We start from the raw sequence: 18,726 nt of genomic DNA, 5'->3' as shown, positions 1-18,726 counted from the left end.
AGCATGTCTGTCGCAAACCACGGTTGTCAAACGGCGCTCCTCTACTAGGAATGCTGCTGATAGCACACGTCCCCACATCGCAGACGTCGCGATGCAGAGGTTACGCCAGAGGGAGACACTGGAGCATCCGATCAATAGTCCTGGTCTCACGTTCTGCAACTACAACGCCTTCGGTCTGTAGAAAAAGACTGCAAAGGGTCGACGATTCCTGTCGGATGAGGATGTGCAACAGGCAGTTACGTACGTCTTCACGCAACAGGACAAGATGTTTCACGGAACGTCTTTTATCTTCATGGTGCGTCGGTAGGGTCGTTGCGCCTATACTCATTGCGATTTCTCACTGTCCTCTCACACATAGCTTTCTATTACGGCGGGAGGATCCCCCGTTTTGTGATGCTTGTGGTGTGCACATCTCTGTCCGGCACATTTTAACAGACTGCATTTTATACCGTGATGCAAGGGCAGAAGCACAAGTTGATGGGGATCTGCCCTGTGTTTTAGCTAATGATGAGACGTGTGTGTCTAGGGTTTTAAAGTTTTGTGATGTGTCTGGACTCTGGCCTAAACTTGTAGGCTGGAGGTTTTAGTGTATTGCAAAGTGGATGGCTCCTCCCTTTTTTCCTTGCGGTCAGCCAGCCACTTCCATCTGCTGTATTGTTTTAGCTCTCTGTACCACTTTCTTCCTGTGTTGCCCATGTTTTACTGCTGACGGCATGCTTCGTCCGACGCTTCGGTGTAGGTAGGCTCATATTTTTCCAAGCTTGTTACCTGTGTTTTACGCTCTGTTTTATCTTACTGTTCTGAGTCTTTCCTTGACACCCATCTCAATCTGTTACTGAGCGGCCGATGAAGACCTTGCCTTCGTGCGCCCTTAAAACCCTCTCCATCATCTCCATCAACACCCTCTTTGGTATATCTATTCTGTACTTCGAACGGAAACTTTTTGATCGCCCATGACAGTATTCGATTATCGCCGACTTGGAACCGCTAGAAGGGGATGTTAAAACTTATCTGGGTTGTATTTTATTGCACATAAGACTGTAATCAGGAAATCGAGTAAGATGCCAAAGATTCCAGTGAGCCATCTCAGCAATCTATGGTGATGTTCGTCAACCGGAAGCTTTTTTCTCAGTGTAGAGTAAGAAAAGGGTGGCAAGTATATACGCTGAAGCTTATTAAAGTAGAATAAACTTCGAAAAGTTAATACCTTGATACAACCAACTAATAATCGAAGATGAGTAATTATTTTTTATGCAAGAGCTATTTTCTTTCAACATTTGATCGGCCGTGGAATTAAAACCGCAATGAACTTCCATTGAAGCTTACTGAAGATGTGTTGCACAGTGTCTCTAGTATGCTGGACTAGAGCGTCACAACCCAGGTTTCAGTTCTGAGCTCACAGGGGGGACGTAAAGTTCGCTAGAACAATAGTATCCCCTATTGATGTGAAGTCTTATTGAGAGGTTTCACCTGATTTCATTAAACACACCCACCGTAAAAGTCATGCGTTTCTTTCTTCGTGACGAATCTCGGCCGCGTAGTGCAGATGCAACGAAGACGCTAGTACAGGGTTTTCGATGGGAAGTGTTTGATCAGCCACCATACAAACTGGACTTGGTTCCCTCTGATTATCATCTCTTCGCTCAAATGAACCGCTGCTATAAATGCAGCGTTTTGGCAGAGGCAACGAGGTTCAGATCAGCGTATGGAATTATTTTCGTGTCAGTGGGCTTCCATGGGACCCGTCGCAGTTATTGAAGTTATCTTGACAGCTATCGACTATATGAACGCTGTTGTGGACCACCTGCATTCATTCATGGTTGTCCTGCCGGGTGGTGAGGGCATAGTTCATTGGAATTACAATCAAAGAATCGCGCAATGGTGGTTTGAGAAGCATGACTGTGATCTCACTTTGGTGTCTAGGACAGCATATTTACCTAATCTGAACCCCCAGACATCTGCGACGCTACCGCGTGCCATTTCCACACCCACAGGCCACCAGCCCGTAATTTACGGGAAACGCGTGACCTGTACGTTGACAACTGGGTCACATACCGCCGTAAACGTGCTTATGACTTGTCAAACCCATGGGTTGTAGAATCGCAGCTTTGAGGGATCCAAAGGTGGACAAACGCGCTATAGCCAGGTGTTGACAACGTCTATTTTTGTATGTGCATGTTTTGATGACTGTGCTTAATGCGTCGATAACTTCTTTCAGACCTTTGAGACATGATTTTACCATAGGAAGAACCATTTGCTCCATGTACCCTCATTCCCTGTTGGTGTTCTGCTAATACAAGGGTTGTCCAGAAAGTAAGTTCCGATCGGTCGCGAAATGGAAACCACAATGGAAACCAGAACAGACTTCTCTACATAGTCGCCGAACCAACTTCGAGTTTTGTCGTAGTTTTGTATCAGCTTTCCAATATCTTCGTCATATAAAGCAGCTGCCTGTGCTTTCGGCCAGTTATCTGCACTGGTCTGCAGCTCGTTGTCCGTGGAAGTTTTTGTCTTCATAGCCAGCGGTTCTTGTGAGCAGAGATGAGACTCAGGGAGCGCCAATTACGGACTGTATTGTGGGTGATCAAACACTTCTCATTGGAAACGCTGCAGGGGCGTCTTCATTGCCCCTGAAGTGTGCGGCCGAGAATTGGCATGAAGAAGGAACTGGTCGACAGTTGTGTCATGTGAGCTGCATGACACAGGCGAAATCTCTAAGCAGGCCCTCATTCTTGGCGGGAGACACTATTCCCTACGCATCTTTATATGCTCACTGTTCACTCAAAACAGAAAAGAGCGACGCGACACGATCGACGGGAAAACAAGAGACACTGCCTGACACATTTGTGGAAAGCTTTACCTGATTTTCTCAGTGGTGACCATTTCGCGACCGATCGGAACTTACTTTCTGGACAACCCCTCGTGATATCTAAGAAGTGAGGCACTTGCTAAAATGTCCCGTGATACACTTATTCCATATATGTTCTTGAAAAAAAGTAACATACATACGGTGTACCACAGTATGTATGACGACACGGGTACTAACGACATAGCTCTAGAAGTGAAATGGTTTCGCAGTATTTAGTTACCAGGAAACCAATGAGCCAATGGAGATTCATCGTCTCGCCACAGCTTTGTGATGTTACGAGTTTCCTGAAAGGTAGAGGATTAGTTTACACTGCATTTCTTTCTGCACGCATATAAATTTGTTTCTAATTTAATGCGCAGTTCAGACCATAGAATATATACTACGTTAAGTAATGTAACTTCACGTTTGCAAGAAACCACATTAGCAAATGATATTCAACAACTGGCGTGTGATCGATTTACTACAGAAGAACTATTTGGAAACTGAATAACAGTGGTGTAAAACTAGAAGAAATTTTCATATTATCCTCAAGGAGAGGCAGATACACTCTGGCGGTGTCCTGGCAGTGGCGGAGAGATATACCAGTCTTTGTTGACGTACTGCCGATTCAGGATCTGATAATACTAAAATTACAACAGGAAAAAAAATTGTGGATGCCCTATGTAAGGTGATTACATGAAACGTAATCAGTTTTTCAAGACCACTTTGTTGCGAGCGCTCTTTTATCTCACATGCTGCACTCAGGTTCCATCCCAGACATCCCTGGAGCAATGTTGTTGTTGTGGACTTTAGTCCTGAGACTGGTTTGATGCAGCTCTCCATGCTACTCTATCCTGTGCAAGCTTCTTCATCTCCCAGTACCTATTGCAACCTACATCCTTCTGAATCTGCTTAGTGTATTCATCTCTTGGTCTCCATCTACGATTTTTACCCTCCACGCTGCCCTCCAACACTAAATTGGTGATCCCTCGATGCCTCACAAAATGTCCTACCAACCGATCCCTTCTTCTAGTCAGGTTGTGCCACAAATCCTCTTCTCCCCAATCCTATTCAATACCTCCTCATTAGTTATGTGATCTACTCATATAATTTTCAGCATTCTTCTGTAGCACCACATTTCGAAAGCTTCTATTCTCTTCTTGTCCAAACTACTTATCGTCCACGTTTCACTTCAATACATGGCTACACTCCATACAAACACTTTCAGAAACGACTTCCTGATACTTAAATCTATACTCGATGTTAACAAATTCCTCGTTTTCAGAAACGCTTTCCTTGCCATTGCCAGTCTACATTTTATATCTTCTCTACTTGGACCATTATCAGTTATTTTGCTCCCCAAATAGCAAAACTCCTTTACTACTTTAAGTGTGTCATTTCCTAATCTAATTTCCTCAGCATCACCCGACTTAATTCGACTACATTCCATTATCCTCGTTTTGCTTTTGTTGATGTTCATCTTATATCCTCCATTCAAGACACTATCCATTCCGTTCAACTGCTCTTCCAAGTCCTTTGCTGTCTCTGACAAAATCACAATGTCATCAGCGAACCTCAAAGTTTTTATTTCTTCTCCATGGATTTTAATACCTACCCCGAATTTTCCTTTTGTTTCTTTTACTGCCTGCACAATATACAGATCGAATAATATTGGGGAGAGATTATAACCCTGTCTCACTCCCTTCCCAACCAGTGCTTCCCTTTCATGCCTCTCGACTCTGAGCAATAATGTGTACGAATTATAGACGTCCAGTAATGAATGAAGGTATTAGTAATACAACCGTGACAGTGTTGTCCAATGGGTCTAAGAGAATCGTCTACTGTTAACTTGCGCCTTAGGCTTCGACAAACTCTGAGCATGTAAGGAGCGGCTCATTGTAGAAAGATGGATATTGTGGTTTCGTTTCGATTGGTACATCACCCTAAAAAATACAACATTCGACTTCATGCAGCGTGATTAGGCCCGAAAATTTTGATAAGTGGTGTATGGTAAACGTTAAATAAAATAAAGGTAGTAAAAATTTTGAGATACTGGCAACTTAGAAGGTAATATATCACATGGGAATTCGACAACAGCGACTGCATTTTGAGTCCTTAGCGTTGTATAAAAGGGGAAGCGAGATATACCAACAAACTTCTCGTACGGAATGTTCATGGTGATGTTTGGCTATTTCGTTACTCCATTAGGCTGATCTCCGTTGACTGACTGCGTGAATTTCTTTCTTTTATCGCACTTATATTTCATTGTAAACTTTGTTCATGCTACTCTGTGGCTGCAAGATCGCTGCTCTCAGACGGAAGAGTCATGAGTTGGTATCCCTAACATACGTCGACAATATCTGCTTTTAAAAGAAATCATTAAAATGAGATGACAGAAGACTGTCGAGATCGGAGTGTACAGTTAACATATTCGAACACCGCAAAACAGTGTCAACAGAATTTAGTTTCACACAGTGTCTGGGGGAAAAGGAAAAGAAAAAAAAAAAAGCGAATCCGCCCGATGTCTTTCTTATAGTCGCGAAGCCATGGCCCGCCTCCCTCGCCTCGCCGCTCGCACTCACTCACCTATAGGTCGGCCCTCATCGTCGTAGTCGTAGGGCGCACAGTAGCTGGAGACCCGGTCGTAGAGTTTTCCCCGCAGCTGGTAGTCGTCACGCGAGTTCACGTAGCGCCGGTGGTTCTGGTAGTAGTTACTCAGTTGGTAGTAGATGAATACGGGAGCTGAAACAAGAGTAAATGAGGAAATAAGGTGGGATAAGCGAATATCTTGAACTGAGATCGGTTTATGTGCATGTACGCGAGAGCCCGAAACTAATGATTGCGCCCTGAAATTCAGTCGCAAAACAACAACAGCCGGATAACATTAACCTGTATAGCAAGTTAGTTTGACAGGACGCCAAGGTCCTCGTAGATACGCAGAGAGAATGGGGAAAAGTTTATTGAAATATGGAATTGTACAGAAAAGTCTCTTATTATTATACAGGGTGTTACAATAAGGTACGGCCAACCTTTCAGGAAGCATTCCTCACACACAAAGAAAGAAAATATGTTTTGTGGACATGTGTCCGGAAACGCTTACTTTCCGTGTTACAGCTCATTTTATTACTTCTCTTCAAATCACATTAATCATGGAATGGAAACACACAGCAACAGAACGTACCAGTGTGACTTCAAACACTTTGTTACAGGAAATGTTCAAAACATCGTCCTTTAGCGAGGATACACCCACCCTCCGTCGCATGGAATCCCTGGTGCGCTCATGCAGCCCTGGAGAATGGCGTGTTGTATCACAGCCGTCGACAGTACGAGCACGAGCACAAAGAGTCTCTACATTGATTCTCGTCAGCCCTCATATGTTGATTGTGAAAATTTACAATTTGTTCACGTTGGAATGAAGCCTCATCCGCAAAGAGAACATTTGCACTGAAATGAGGATTGACACATTGTTGGATGAAACATTCGCAGAAGTGTACCCGTGGAGGCCAATCAGCTGCTGATAGTGCCTGCACACGCTGTACATGGTACGGAAACAACTGGTTCTCCCGTAGCACTCTCCATACAGTGACGTGGTCAACGTTACCTTGTACGGCAGCAACTTCTCTAACGCTGACATTAGTGTTATCGTCAACTGCACGAAGAATTGCCTCGTCCATTGCAGGTGTTCTCGTCGTTCTAGGTCTTCCCCAGTCGCGAGTACAGTACATACTGACGAAACTAAAATGAGCTCTAACATGGAAATTAAGTGTTTCCGGACACATGTCCACATAACATCTTTTCTTTATTTGTGTGTGAGGAATGCTTCCTGAAAGTTTGGCCGTACCTTTTTGTAACACACTGTATGTAACTATTCTGCCACAGCCTATCTAGACAAATTATTGTACCATAGAGTCCATGAAAACTGTTGTGATACAAAGTACTGAAAGATGCCTCGAAATGCCTCAAATAAATAAAAAAAAGTGGTTGAATTTGTCACAAGGACAAAGATTATCTCCGTCTCAGAGCAATGACTCGGCAGGCGAAAGTTATGTTAAGCCGAAGTGCTTACCTCAAGCGTTTCCCCTGAACGCAATGGATCGGTCAGCTGTTCACGTTTTTGCGTAATGTTGAAAGTGGTGAGGCTAAACTTCGTTTTAAACACACAAAGTAGGCCCACTCCCTGTGCAGGCAGGCATGTTAAATGAATTTCAATATGCAGCTTAATACAGAGAAAAGCTTCCGCCCGAGCTATTTTTCCTAATAAAATGAAGCACCTATAGCCGTCCTTACGATCTCATTTATTTTATGGCTACCAGTTTCGGCGCTTCTATGCAGCACCTTCACGCCTTACCTGACACTGAATGGGTGAACATCGTCGGTATGCAGTTGATAGTTGGAGACCCCCATCACAGTTTTTTACACGTAGTCTGCGTATACCACTAACACTACTGGCCATTAAAATTGATACACCACGAATATGACGTGCTACAGACGCGAAATTTAACCGACAGGAACAAAATGCTGTGATATGCAAATTATTAGCTTTTCAGAGCATTCACACACGGTTGGCGCCGGTGGCGACACCTAAAACGTGCTGGCATGAGGAAAGTTTCCAACCGATTTCTCACACACAAACAACAGTTGACCGGCGTTGCCTGGTGAAACGTTGTTGTGATGCCTTGTGTAAGGAAAAGAATTACGTACCATCACGTTTCCGACTTTGATACAAGTCGGATTGTAGCCTATCGCTATTGCGGTTTATCGTATCTCGACACTGCTGCTCGGTTTGGTCGAGATCCAATGACTGTTAGCAGAATATGGAATTGGTGGGTTCAGGAGGGTAATAAGGAACGCCGAGCTGGATCCCAACGGCCTCGTATCACTAGCAGTCGAGATGACAGGTACCTTATCCACATGGCTGTAACGGTCGTGCAGCAACGCCTCGATCCCTGAGTCAACAGATGGGGACGTTTGCAAGACAACAACCATCTGCACGAACAGTTCGACGATGTTCGCAGCAGCATGGACTATCAGCTCGGAGACCATGGCTGAGGTTAACCTTGACGCTGCATCTCCACAGACAGGAGCGCCTGCGATGGTGCACTTAACGACGAACCTGGGTGCACAAATGGCAAAACGTCAATTATTCGGATAAATCGAGATTCTGTTTACACCATCATGACGGTTGCATCCGTGTTTGGCGACATCGCAGTGAACGCACATTGGAAGCGTGTATTCGTCATCGCCATACTGGAGTATCACCCGGCGTGACGGTATAGGGTGCCATTGGTTATACGTCTCGGTCACCTCTTGTTCGCATTGACGGCACTTTGAACAGTGGACGTTACATTTCAGATGTGTTACGACCCGTGGCTCTACGCTTCATTCGATGCCTGCGGCCAACATACACTACTGGCCATTTAAATTGCTACACCAAGAAGAAATGCAGATGATAAACGGGTATTCATTGGACAAATATATTACACTAGAACTGACATGTGGTTACATTTTCACGCATTTTGGGTGCATAGATCCTGAGAAATCAGTACTGCATTTCAGCAGGATAATGCACGACCACTTGTTGCAGGTCCTTTACGGGCCTATCTGGATACAGAAAATGTTCGACTGCTCCCCTGGCCAGTACATTCTCCAGATCTCTCAACAACTGAAAACGTCTGGTCAATGGTGGCCGAGCAACTGGCTCGTCACAATACGCCAGTCACTACTGATGATGAGCTGTGGTACCATGTTGAAGCTGCATGGGCAGCTGTACCTGTACACGCCATCTAGCCGAGGCGTATCAAGGCCGTTATTACGGCCAGAGGTGGTTGTTCTGGATACTGATTTCTCAGGATCGATGCACCCAAAATCCGTCAAAATGTAATCACATGTCAGTTCTAGTACAATACATTTGTCCAATGAATACCCGTTTATCATCTGCATTTCTTCTTGGTGTAGCAATTTAAATGGCCAGTAGTGTATGTCGGCCACTGATGCACCGTCTATGAGTTGACAGTTGATGATTAGAGAAACAACAACACAGTTACAGGTCGTCTGCGTAAACCAGTTCTGTTGACCACTGATGCATCGTGTATACGGATGGCGTTAAGCCCTTCAGCATTAACAAAGGCCTGAATATGGTGCACTGAAGCGGCGAAACTGATATCCATACAATTAAGGACGGCTGCAGGTGTTTTATGTTCTTATAGAAATGAAAGGCCGTAGTCCCCTAGACCTCCGCTCACAAGAATGGACATTCTTACGACGGAACTTAGTTATCACTATTTAGTTCCCTTTCCCATGTAATAGGTAATTGTGAACCGCTGAACACAAGAATTCTTCTGAATTTCCCATTCCTTAGTAACACTGGTCCATGCTGCTCCGCACGTCACTTTGCTACCATTTGTTAGTACTGTAACTTAACCTGCGGGTGTTGGCTACGCTCTAACGCATCAGTTGGCACTACCTTTAGTCTTTACACATTTTATGGGACTGTGTGTATTCAACATGGCGATGTGTCGCTAATGAGTGTCTGGCTGTGGCAGAATAATTACAATCGCAGAACTCTAGCAGGTAATGCGTCAGAATAACTTGAAACTTGCAGGCCCCTGAGCGTAGTTTCTTACGGATAATTATCAGTTCATCTTCTTGAAAACAGACAGTATCTGTACCAGTGGGTGAGAGCCATAGCTAATATTAGCTAACAATCGATGTTACTGATAAGTGCCGTGACATGAATGAAATGTCCACGGCAATTCCGCGTAACGGGATTTCCCAGACTATGTGTCCCACAACTCGTATACTCCTACAGCGACCACCCGACATCATTACATTGAAATTTGAAATATTTTTGTTACTAGATGTGCATGGAACATATCTCAATCTTTACAAAGAAACAAAAAATTGTGGCCATAGGAAAGGCAGGACGAGGATTACGGAAGACTGTCCGGAGGGTGCGTGTCTTCAGGAACTACCACTTCAAATGTTCAGATGTGTGTGAATTCCTAAGGGACCAAACTGCTGAGGTCATCGGTCCCTAGACTTACGCACTACCTAAAAAATCTTATAATACGAACAGCACTCACACCCATACCTGAGGGAGGACTCGAACCTCCGGCGGGAGGGGATGCGCAATCCATAACACAACTTCCACTTCCAGTACATATATATTGGGAAGAATACACCATAACCAGTGGCGGTTTCAACCACAATGTGAGCGTACACATTGACCAGACCGTAAAAGCACGCACTGCATGACCAAGCAAGCCTCATAAACTGTTTAAATTATTGCAATTTTTAAAAAGGCGTGAGAAACACACTGAGAAAGGCCATAAGAGAAAATAAAGAAGGAATATGGGAAGCCAGAATGTTCGATTGGGCTAGAACATATATCGAATTGCAGATTGGTCGCTTTGCTCATTGCGATTCGTGAAAACCAACATATATGCAGCGAATATGGCTTCAGTTATGACAGACAGCTGGAATAAAAGTCCTTTAGCGAAATGTGCATAAGAATAATAGGTGTTTCTGTGCCCACAGCTTGCAAGGGGATAGTCGATTCCGAAATGTCGAAACGTGTTTCGAAATTTTTTGTACAAGAAGAATACACAGAAAGAAAGACACTGTCAGAATTTTAGCGACTAAGACGCACTGGAAGTATTTTAAAAAAATGTTCAAAATGGCCAAATACGAAGCTCGGCAGCCAGCAGGAGAAAGACAGTGCCTCGGTAAACAGATAACACGAATCGGAGTGATCGTAAGTAGTAAAGCGAATTTCAGATTTCGTTAAAAATTTCTCTGAAACAATCGCCCGAAGTTATTGTTCACTCGGTTTGCAACTCATTTAATGTCCTCAATAATTACCAGTTTCTGTTGTGTTAGCATAAGTGTTAACAATGGATATACAACTGAATTAATATTCGTTGTGTTTAATATTTAATGTTAAGTAGCGTGCAAACCCGGTTTCGCTTCGTAATATCTGATCGTGAATTGCATAGATGGAAGAGAGAATTTCATGAAGTAATAAATACACGTCACAATGAAACTCCCAAAACTGCGAAAGTAAAACTACCTGCAAGATTTACTGTACATGGTGGCCTCAATGTCCCATTAAACCCCATAAATAACCAACATAAACTCGTGAACTTGAATAAATAATATTATAAAAATGAAACTTCCTGGCAGATTGAAACTGTGTGCCGGACCGAGACTCGAACTCGGCATCTTTGCCTTTCGCGGGCAAGTGCTCTACCAACTGAGCTACCCAAGCACGAATCACGCCCCGCCCTCACAGATTTACTTCTGCAAGTATCTCGGTCTCCTACCTTCCAAACATCAGAGTTTCCGTTCTTCTAGGAGTGCTGGTACTGCAAGGTCCGCAGGAGAGCTTCTGCGAAGTTTGGAAGGTAGGAGGCGAGGTACTGGCAGAAGTAAAGCTGTGAGGGCAGAACGTGAGCCGTGCTTGGGTGGCTCAGTTGGCAGAGCACTTTCTCGCGAAAGGCAAAGGTCCCGAGTTCGAGTCTCGGTCCGGCAGACACTTTTAATCTGCCAGGAAGTTTCATATTAGCGCACAATCTCATTCTGGAATATAAACAATAGTTCTTTAGAGGACTTTTCTTGAGATATGAACCACGTAGAGCTGCTAGTGAGAGGCAATGCACCACTACCGTTGAAGATCTACGAGACTAGGCCCTCCGAATCGCATCTGAGATGAACATTGTTGATTTCAACTCTTCTTAGACATTGTTAAGCATATCCAAGAAATCAGACAGTAAAGAAAGTATCAAAACTACGAAGTTTACTCCAAGTAAAAGTGTAAAGGTGGTGCCATTAATTGGTAGCTGTCATGAAGATGAAGCTTGCCGTTATCCTCGCATCTGCTGTCTAATGTGACTCAATAAAAGAAATGCGAGTAAACCGCACTTCATCATTTCGCGCCGAAAAAATGCAGAGCCTGTTGTGCAATGGATTACTGCTGCGACACATACATGTACAACAATGACAGTGATAATTATGAGTGGATTACCGTATCCACAGCTTAATATCTGTCTTCGGGGACCTCGAGGCACATTAGGACAAAAGAAAGGAGTGTTTAGTGGTAAAAATTTTGTAATCAACCTATCAAAATCAGCAATCATAGGAAAGAATAATGCGAAACGGTTTCTAAACACACCCAGGGATTAATTCACTCCTTTCTTGGAGTCTTGGCGAGGACTTAACGATACCTCTGCCGTTCAGGAGGACGATGAAAGAATTGCTGACATTTTTGATTGCACCTGGAACAACCAGTGTGACTCTCGATACAGAAATTTTTCGATTGTGGAAACTATTTTTAAGGATGATATTTATGGAATACTCCATCGGTACTTGGAGGAACATAGACATAACTTGAATACAAAGTATTAATGTTCCACAGTATTGTGAAACGTTATTACGTTGTATTCAAGTTATCAATATTTTTAAGGAAGTTGTCGGACAGTATAAATTCCGACAGTCTGTGTCACTTGAGATTTATTAGGAGAATAGTATTATTAAACTGCAGTCATTTTGTGCATTATCAGTTTGCATTGGCAAATTTTATGAATTGCTTAAGTATGCCCGATATGCAGCAAAATTAGTAGAACAATGGCCAGGAACATTTCTTAATCCTGAGTAATTCTGTGTAAATAAAACTAGTAATTACTGTGACGTGCCTGAAAGCATTAATTTTTCTTTCTTCAGGTGTGTCTGATGTAAGGGTAATGGTTATTTTCGTCGTTCAAACGACACTTTGCTTTACTGTGACGACTATGGGGAATAAACAAATAATTGTTTCATTGTCACTAAAATACACATTATTCAAAAACTGGTTCAGATTGCTCTAAGCACTACGGGACTTACCGTCTGAGGTTATCAGTCCCCTAGACTTAGAACTACTTAAACCTAACTAACCTAAGGACATCACACACATCCATGCCCGAGGCAGGATTCGAACCTGCAACTGTAGCAGCAGCGCGGTTCCGGACTGAAGCGCCTAGAACCGCTCGGTCACAACGGCCGGACACATTATTGAAAAATTATCATAAGAAATATGCTACAGAAATTGTTACGAAATTACGTGTTTGTAAGAAATACTTCATTTCAATAAATTAAAGTCATGTAGGCCTAATATCAGAAGCTTGCCTGATTTACTTTTTTCCGCTGTTCACACTTATAAGAATTCCGTATGCAACGGTTTAGTTATCGATGCAAACTGCCTCTTATTCAAAACAACAATGAAACGTGACTTTTTTGTGTGATTTAGGTGCTTCACGTTCGTTCGTCTCACTCCGGTGTTAGCACTAACAGTACTATGGTCTCTTCCCATAGCCGTTAGCGCGGTAGGCAGGAAGGGCTGTACAAGCCCCTGTCGTTTGCGGTTCCTCGTGTAACAAAAAGAAGTAAGTCCAACAGTTTTAAAAAATACCTATAGTGCATTTAAGCAGCTAAAATTTTGAAACTAAATTTTTTCCCTTGTATTCCGTCTGCATAAAAAATTTCATGGTTGGTATAGACACGTCAGGTTCTACCACTCCCTTGTGAGACAATAGTGTTTCCGGTGTGCCCTACCAGGCTAACTTGCTTCAGCAGATAATTTCAATTGAGACAGTACCAGATACGCGATGAAAGGCAGTGTGATTAATGTCAGCTGCTGTACAAACAAGCAGTAGAGACAACAACATTTCTTACAGGCAGGTGCGATTATTCCAGATAACAATTCAACATTTAGCTTCAAAACTCTTAGAAAGAAAGATAGGCAGCATGACTAATCCATACATATCATGAAAATGAAGGGATGTACATATTAACGTATTTATGTATGTTCCACATCTTTTCCTAAATAACTGGATCTATTTCAACCAAATTTGGGACACATACACTCCTGGAAATGGAAAAAAGAACACATTGACACCGGTGTGTCAGACCCACCATACTTGCTCCGGACACTGCGAGAGGGCTGTACAAGCAATGATCACACGCACGGCACAGCGGACACACCAGGAACCGCGGTGTTGGCCGTTGAATGGCGCTAGCTGCGCAGCATATGTGCACCGCCGCCGTCAGTGTCAGCCAGTTTGCCGTGGCATACGGAGCTCCATCGCAGTCTTTAACAATAGTAGCATGCCGCGACAGCGTGGACGTGAACCGTATGTGCAGTTGACGGACTTTGAGCGAGGGCGTATAGTGGGCATGCGGGAGGCCGGGTGGACGTACCGCCGAATTGCTCAACACGTGGGGCGTGAGGTCTCCACAGTACATCGATGTTGTCGCCAGTGGTCGGCGGAAGGTGCACGTGCCCGTCGACCTGGGACCGGACCGCAGCGACGCACGGATGCACGCCAAGACCGTAGGATCCTACACAGTGCCGTAGGGGACCGCACCGCCACTTCCCAGCAAATTAGGGACACTGTTGCTCCTGGGGTATCGGCGAGGACCATTCGCAACCGTCTCCATGAAGCTGGGCTACGGTCCCGCACACCGTTAGGCCGTCTTCCGCTCACGCCCCAACATCGTGCAGCCCGCCTCCAGTGGTGTCGCGACAGGCGTGAATGGAGGGACGAATGGAGACGTGTCGTCTTCAGCGATGAGAGTCGCTTCTGCCTTGGTGCCAATGATGGTCGTATGCGCGTTTGGCGCCGTGCAGGTGAGCGCCACAATCAGGACTGCATACGACCGAGGCACACAGGGCCAACACCCGGCATCATGGTGTGGGGAGCGATCTCCTGCACTGGCCGTACACCACTGGCGATCGTCGAGGAGACACTGAATAGTGCACGGTACATCCAAACCGTCATCGAACCCATCGTTCTACCATTCCTAGACCGGCAAGGGAACTTGCTGTTCCAACAGGACAATGCACGTCCGCATGTATCCCGTGCCACCCAACGTGCTCTAGAAGGCCAGCAAGATCTCCGGATCTGTCCCCCATTGAGCATGTTTGGGACTGGATGAAGCGTCGTCTCACGCGGTCTGCACGTCCAGCACGAACGCTGGTCCAACTGAGGCGCCAGGTGGAAATGGCATGGCAAGCCGTTCCACAGGACTACATCCAGCATCTCTACGATCGTCTCCATGGGAGAATAGCAGCCTGCATTGCTGCGAAAGGTGGATATACACTGTACTAGTGCCGACATTGTGCATGCTCTGTTGCCTGTGTCTATGTGCCTGTGGTTCTGTCAGTGTGATCATGTGATGTATCTGACCCCAGGAATGTGTCAATAAAGTTTCCCCTTCCTGGGACAATGAATTCACGGTGTTCTTATTTCAATTTCCAGGAGTGTATTACTTACAGTCTAGAAAATGTTTCTTTTGGGTAAGAATCCCGTACGTATCACAGGGATGGGGACTGAGGTAAAACTGTAGTGTAGCGTACGACGCGCAAAACCATACTCTCTCTCCGCAGCCAAATGTATACTGGCCTGGTGAGCTGCACGTGGCTGGAGCTCCTAAAAACAGAGGCTGGCGCATCCGCCATTTTGTTTCCCAACGAATGCTAAACATAGCACGTAGCTAAGGAGAACTGTGGTGTTTTGTTCAAGTTTTCTGAAATATTTTAGAAGTGTCGTGCGTAGAGCCTTACATAGTACAATTTTGAGCGTCCATTTCGCTCATGCTTACATCGATATGTGGATTAGACACAAAAATCTCGCGTTTCATTTGCTTATTGCTGCTTTTATTTGCTGCCCGAATGAGGAACAAAGGTGCAATAAACATGTATATTTCTGTGATAGAATCGCGTACTGTGTTTATGTTTTATTTTCTTAGCGGAATTCAAATTAAATATTCGATAATGACGTTTATTAAATCATGTACCAGGCTTCTATAAGTACGAGTTGGCGCGGCTGCAGCTAAAGTGCATATTTGCGCAGGAACCAAGTATAAATACGAAACTCACCAAACACGCCACTTCTAATAGAAGGAAAGCTTGCTTCGTTAAATTTCCAGGGCACACAAAAATACACTTACCACTCACACACTACACAGTTCCTTCTCCAAGGTAAATCACAAGTTATGTGTAAATATGGAAAATGGCTAAGGTTGACAATGGGCTGACTATTGTACTGTTAATTTCAACCTTCTGCATTCTTCCAGTTAAATATGAAGTAAACAATTTGTGCACTGACCCACTCTTACCACAATACATAAGCTTATCTAGAAGAATTTCATGCTTCACGCAGTTAGAAGCCTTTGAGAGATCACAAAGAAATTCCAGTGGGTGATGTCCGGTTATTAAGAGCATTTAATATTTGATCAGTGAAAGCATATATAGATACCATTTTCTGTTGAGACGCCTTTTTGAAATCCAAATCGGCATTTTGTTATTAGTTCATTTTTAAAATATATGAAGCTACTCTTGAATACTTTACTTTTTCAAGAATTCTGGATAAAGTTGTCAGAAGTGAGACTGGGTGGTAGTTGTTAGCATCAGACATATCCCCCTTTTTATGCAATGATTTAACAATAGCATATTATGGAAAAATGCCCTGTTTCAGTTATCTACTACAGTGGCTGAGAATCCCACTTATCTCTTGGGAACAAGCTTTTAGTACTCTATTTGAAATGTCATCAATTCCGTGTGAGCTTTTACGTTTGAGTGAATTTATTATTCTGCTAATTTCAGTAAGAGATATAGGTTGAATTTCAGTTTTATCAAATTGCATAAGTACTGCCTCCTTCAAATATACCCTTGCATTTTGTAGTGAACAACTGGATCCTGTTTTCTCTATAACAGTTAAATATGATTATTAAAAATATTTTCTGCCTGTGACTTTTTGTTAACAAACTTTTCATTGAGTTTGACAGAAACACAGTCTTCCTGTTCTCTCGGTTCTCCTGGTTCCCTTTTAACAGTATTCCTGATTGTTTTAATTTTGTTATCAGAGGTGCCAATTTCAGACGTAATGCACATACTTCTCGATTTTTTAATAACTTTTCTTAATACAGTGTAGTAGTTTTTACAATGTTTGACTGTTTCTGGATCGTTACTCCTCCTAGCTAAAAGATACGTTTCTCTTTTCTGGTGGTAAGATATTATCATTCATTTAGTAAGCCGAGACTTTTTAGATCGTTACTTATAATTATGTTTCACTGTTTTCTTAGGGAAACTGTTTTCAAATATACTCACAAAGGTATCCTGAAACAGGTTAAATTTTAAATTTGCGTTATGTTCCCTGTACACCTCATCCCAGTCTAACTGTTGCATGTTTTCCTTAAAATTTGCAATTGTAAAATCATTAATTGAACGCACTATTTTGGAGGACTGTTTTGCATTACTGTATGGAGCTATGTAATATACTGTAACTAGCTGTGCATCGTGATCACAAAGACCATTCTTAACAGGAAAAGTTTTTATTTGATTAAATTTGTCTTGGTCTATTGAAAACATAATATATCAGTGTGATGCTCTCCTGTACTACCTGAGTAGGAAAGTGAATAACTGATGTTAAGCTGAAAAACCAAGTAATAGGTGAAAGTCATTCTTTCTATCAGACTCATTCAAAAAATCTACATTGAAATATGCTTCCCTCTATCTGACCGATAGCACAATAAGGAATCCAGTTTTTCAGAAACAACTGAAAATTTCCCAGTGGGGACCGTTACCGAGATACAATGATAAAAGTACCATTATTTACCTTACGCTCACAGATACATGCTGCTATACGTTGCTCTACTCAACATTTTTCACTTTCTACATGTTATCACCCTAAAACAAATTGTAGCAAATATAGTGACTCCTGATAAGAGGCAGTACTTTCAAAACAGCTGAACAAAAACCTACATTCGAATATCACATACGAGTTTTACTATTAAATACTGCTTCAGGTCATAATAAATATTATTTACTTACAATACATAACTATGCGCTCCTTCCGGGTTCCCAGTTTTCGTGACGACAGTCAACAGTCAAATTTTTTTTTTCTTTTCTCCGAATCTTCTGGGAAACGAACCACAGCCGCTTGGCGTAGACGCGCGGTCTCAGGCGCCTTGAACGGTACACGCGGCTCCCTCCGTCGGAGGTTCGAGTCCTCCCTCGGGCATGTATGTGTGTGTTGTCCTTAGCGTAATTTAGTTTAAGTCAGATTAAGTAGTGTGCAAGCTTAGAGACCGACGACCTCAGCAGTTTGGTACCATAAGATCTTACCACAAATTTCCAAAAATTTCCAAAAGAACCATTCTAAATCCACTTCTAGAATGGTTAGAACATTTTATGGTGGCACATCCACCCATAATTTCGTGCTAAAGTGCCTTGACGCACATCCGTTAGCATCGCAGAACGTTTACGCTTCAGAGCTCTGAGAAACAAAATAGCGGATGCGCCATCTCGTACTTACAGGAGCCTTACACGCGGCACACGTTCTACGCTGATCTTCATACATTACAACAGCACGACACATGAAACATGTGCACTAGACTATGGTTCGGCAATATCACTCAAGACTTGAACGTACGGGAATATAACGGCACTTTTTCGATTCGTGTAACTAATAGACTATAATGTTTCATTTACCTATATATGTTGATTGGCGACTCCATGTTGTCTTGTGCACTACGACCAGATAACAGGTATAGTTGAAAAAAGAGACAGCATTGGTCGTATATTTTTTACTATTGCAAAATCGATTTTCTGTCACTGAGTGACCATCTTCAGTGCTATATTGTAGAACTTAAATTGGGATGCACTGTTGTCACTAAGCTTACGGCAATCACATAGACTCCACTCAGTGACAGAAAATCGATTTTGCAATAGTAAAAAATATACGACCAATGCTGTCTCTTTTTTCAACCTATATATGTGCTTGTATAAATATATTGTAATTATGTGAATGCTCTGAAACTGTAGTTTTTGTGTACAAACAATTTTA

At 43.1% G+C, this 18,726-nt stretch overlaps 1 protein-coding gene across 1 annotated transcript in view; it reads right to left on the bottom strand.

Annotated features, from left to right (window-relative positions):
• The window catches only part of LOC126484709 (cell cycle control protein 50A-like), a 238,904-nt gene that overhangs the window by 139,056 nt on the left and 81,122 nt on the right, over positions 1-18,726 (bottom strand). The window contains exon 4 of the mRNA XM_050108305.1: positions 5,435-5,590. Coding sequence (XP_049964262.1) covers positions 5,435-5,590 — 156 coding nt within the window. The remainder of the gene's footprint in view (positions 1-5,434; positions 5,591-18,726) is intronic.

This window comes from Schistocerca serialis, chromosome 6, assembly GCF_023864345.2.
Source record: "Schistocerca serialis cubense isolate TAMUIC-IGC-003099 chromosome 6, iqSchSeri2.2, whole genome shotgun sequence".
NCBI lineage: Eukaryota > Metazoa > Arthropoda > Insecta > Orthoptera > Acrididae > Schistocerca > Schistocerca serialis.
Note: the sequence above shows the minus strand (reverse complement) of the source record. Positions and strands in the feature narration are given on the sequence as shown.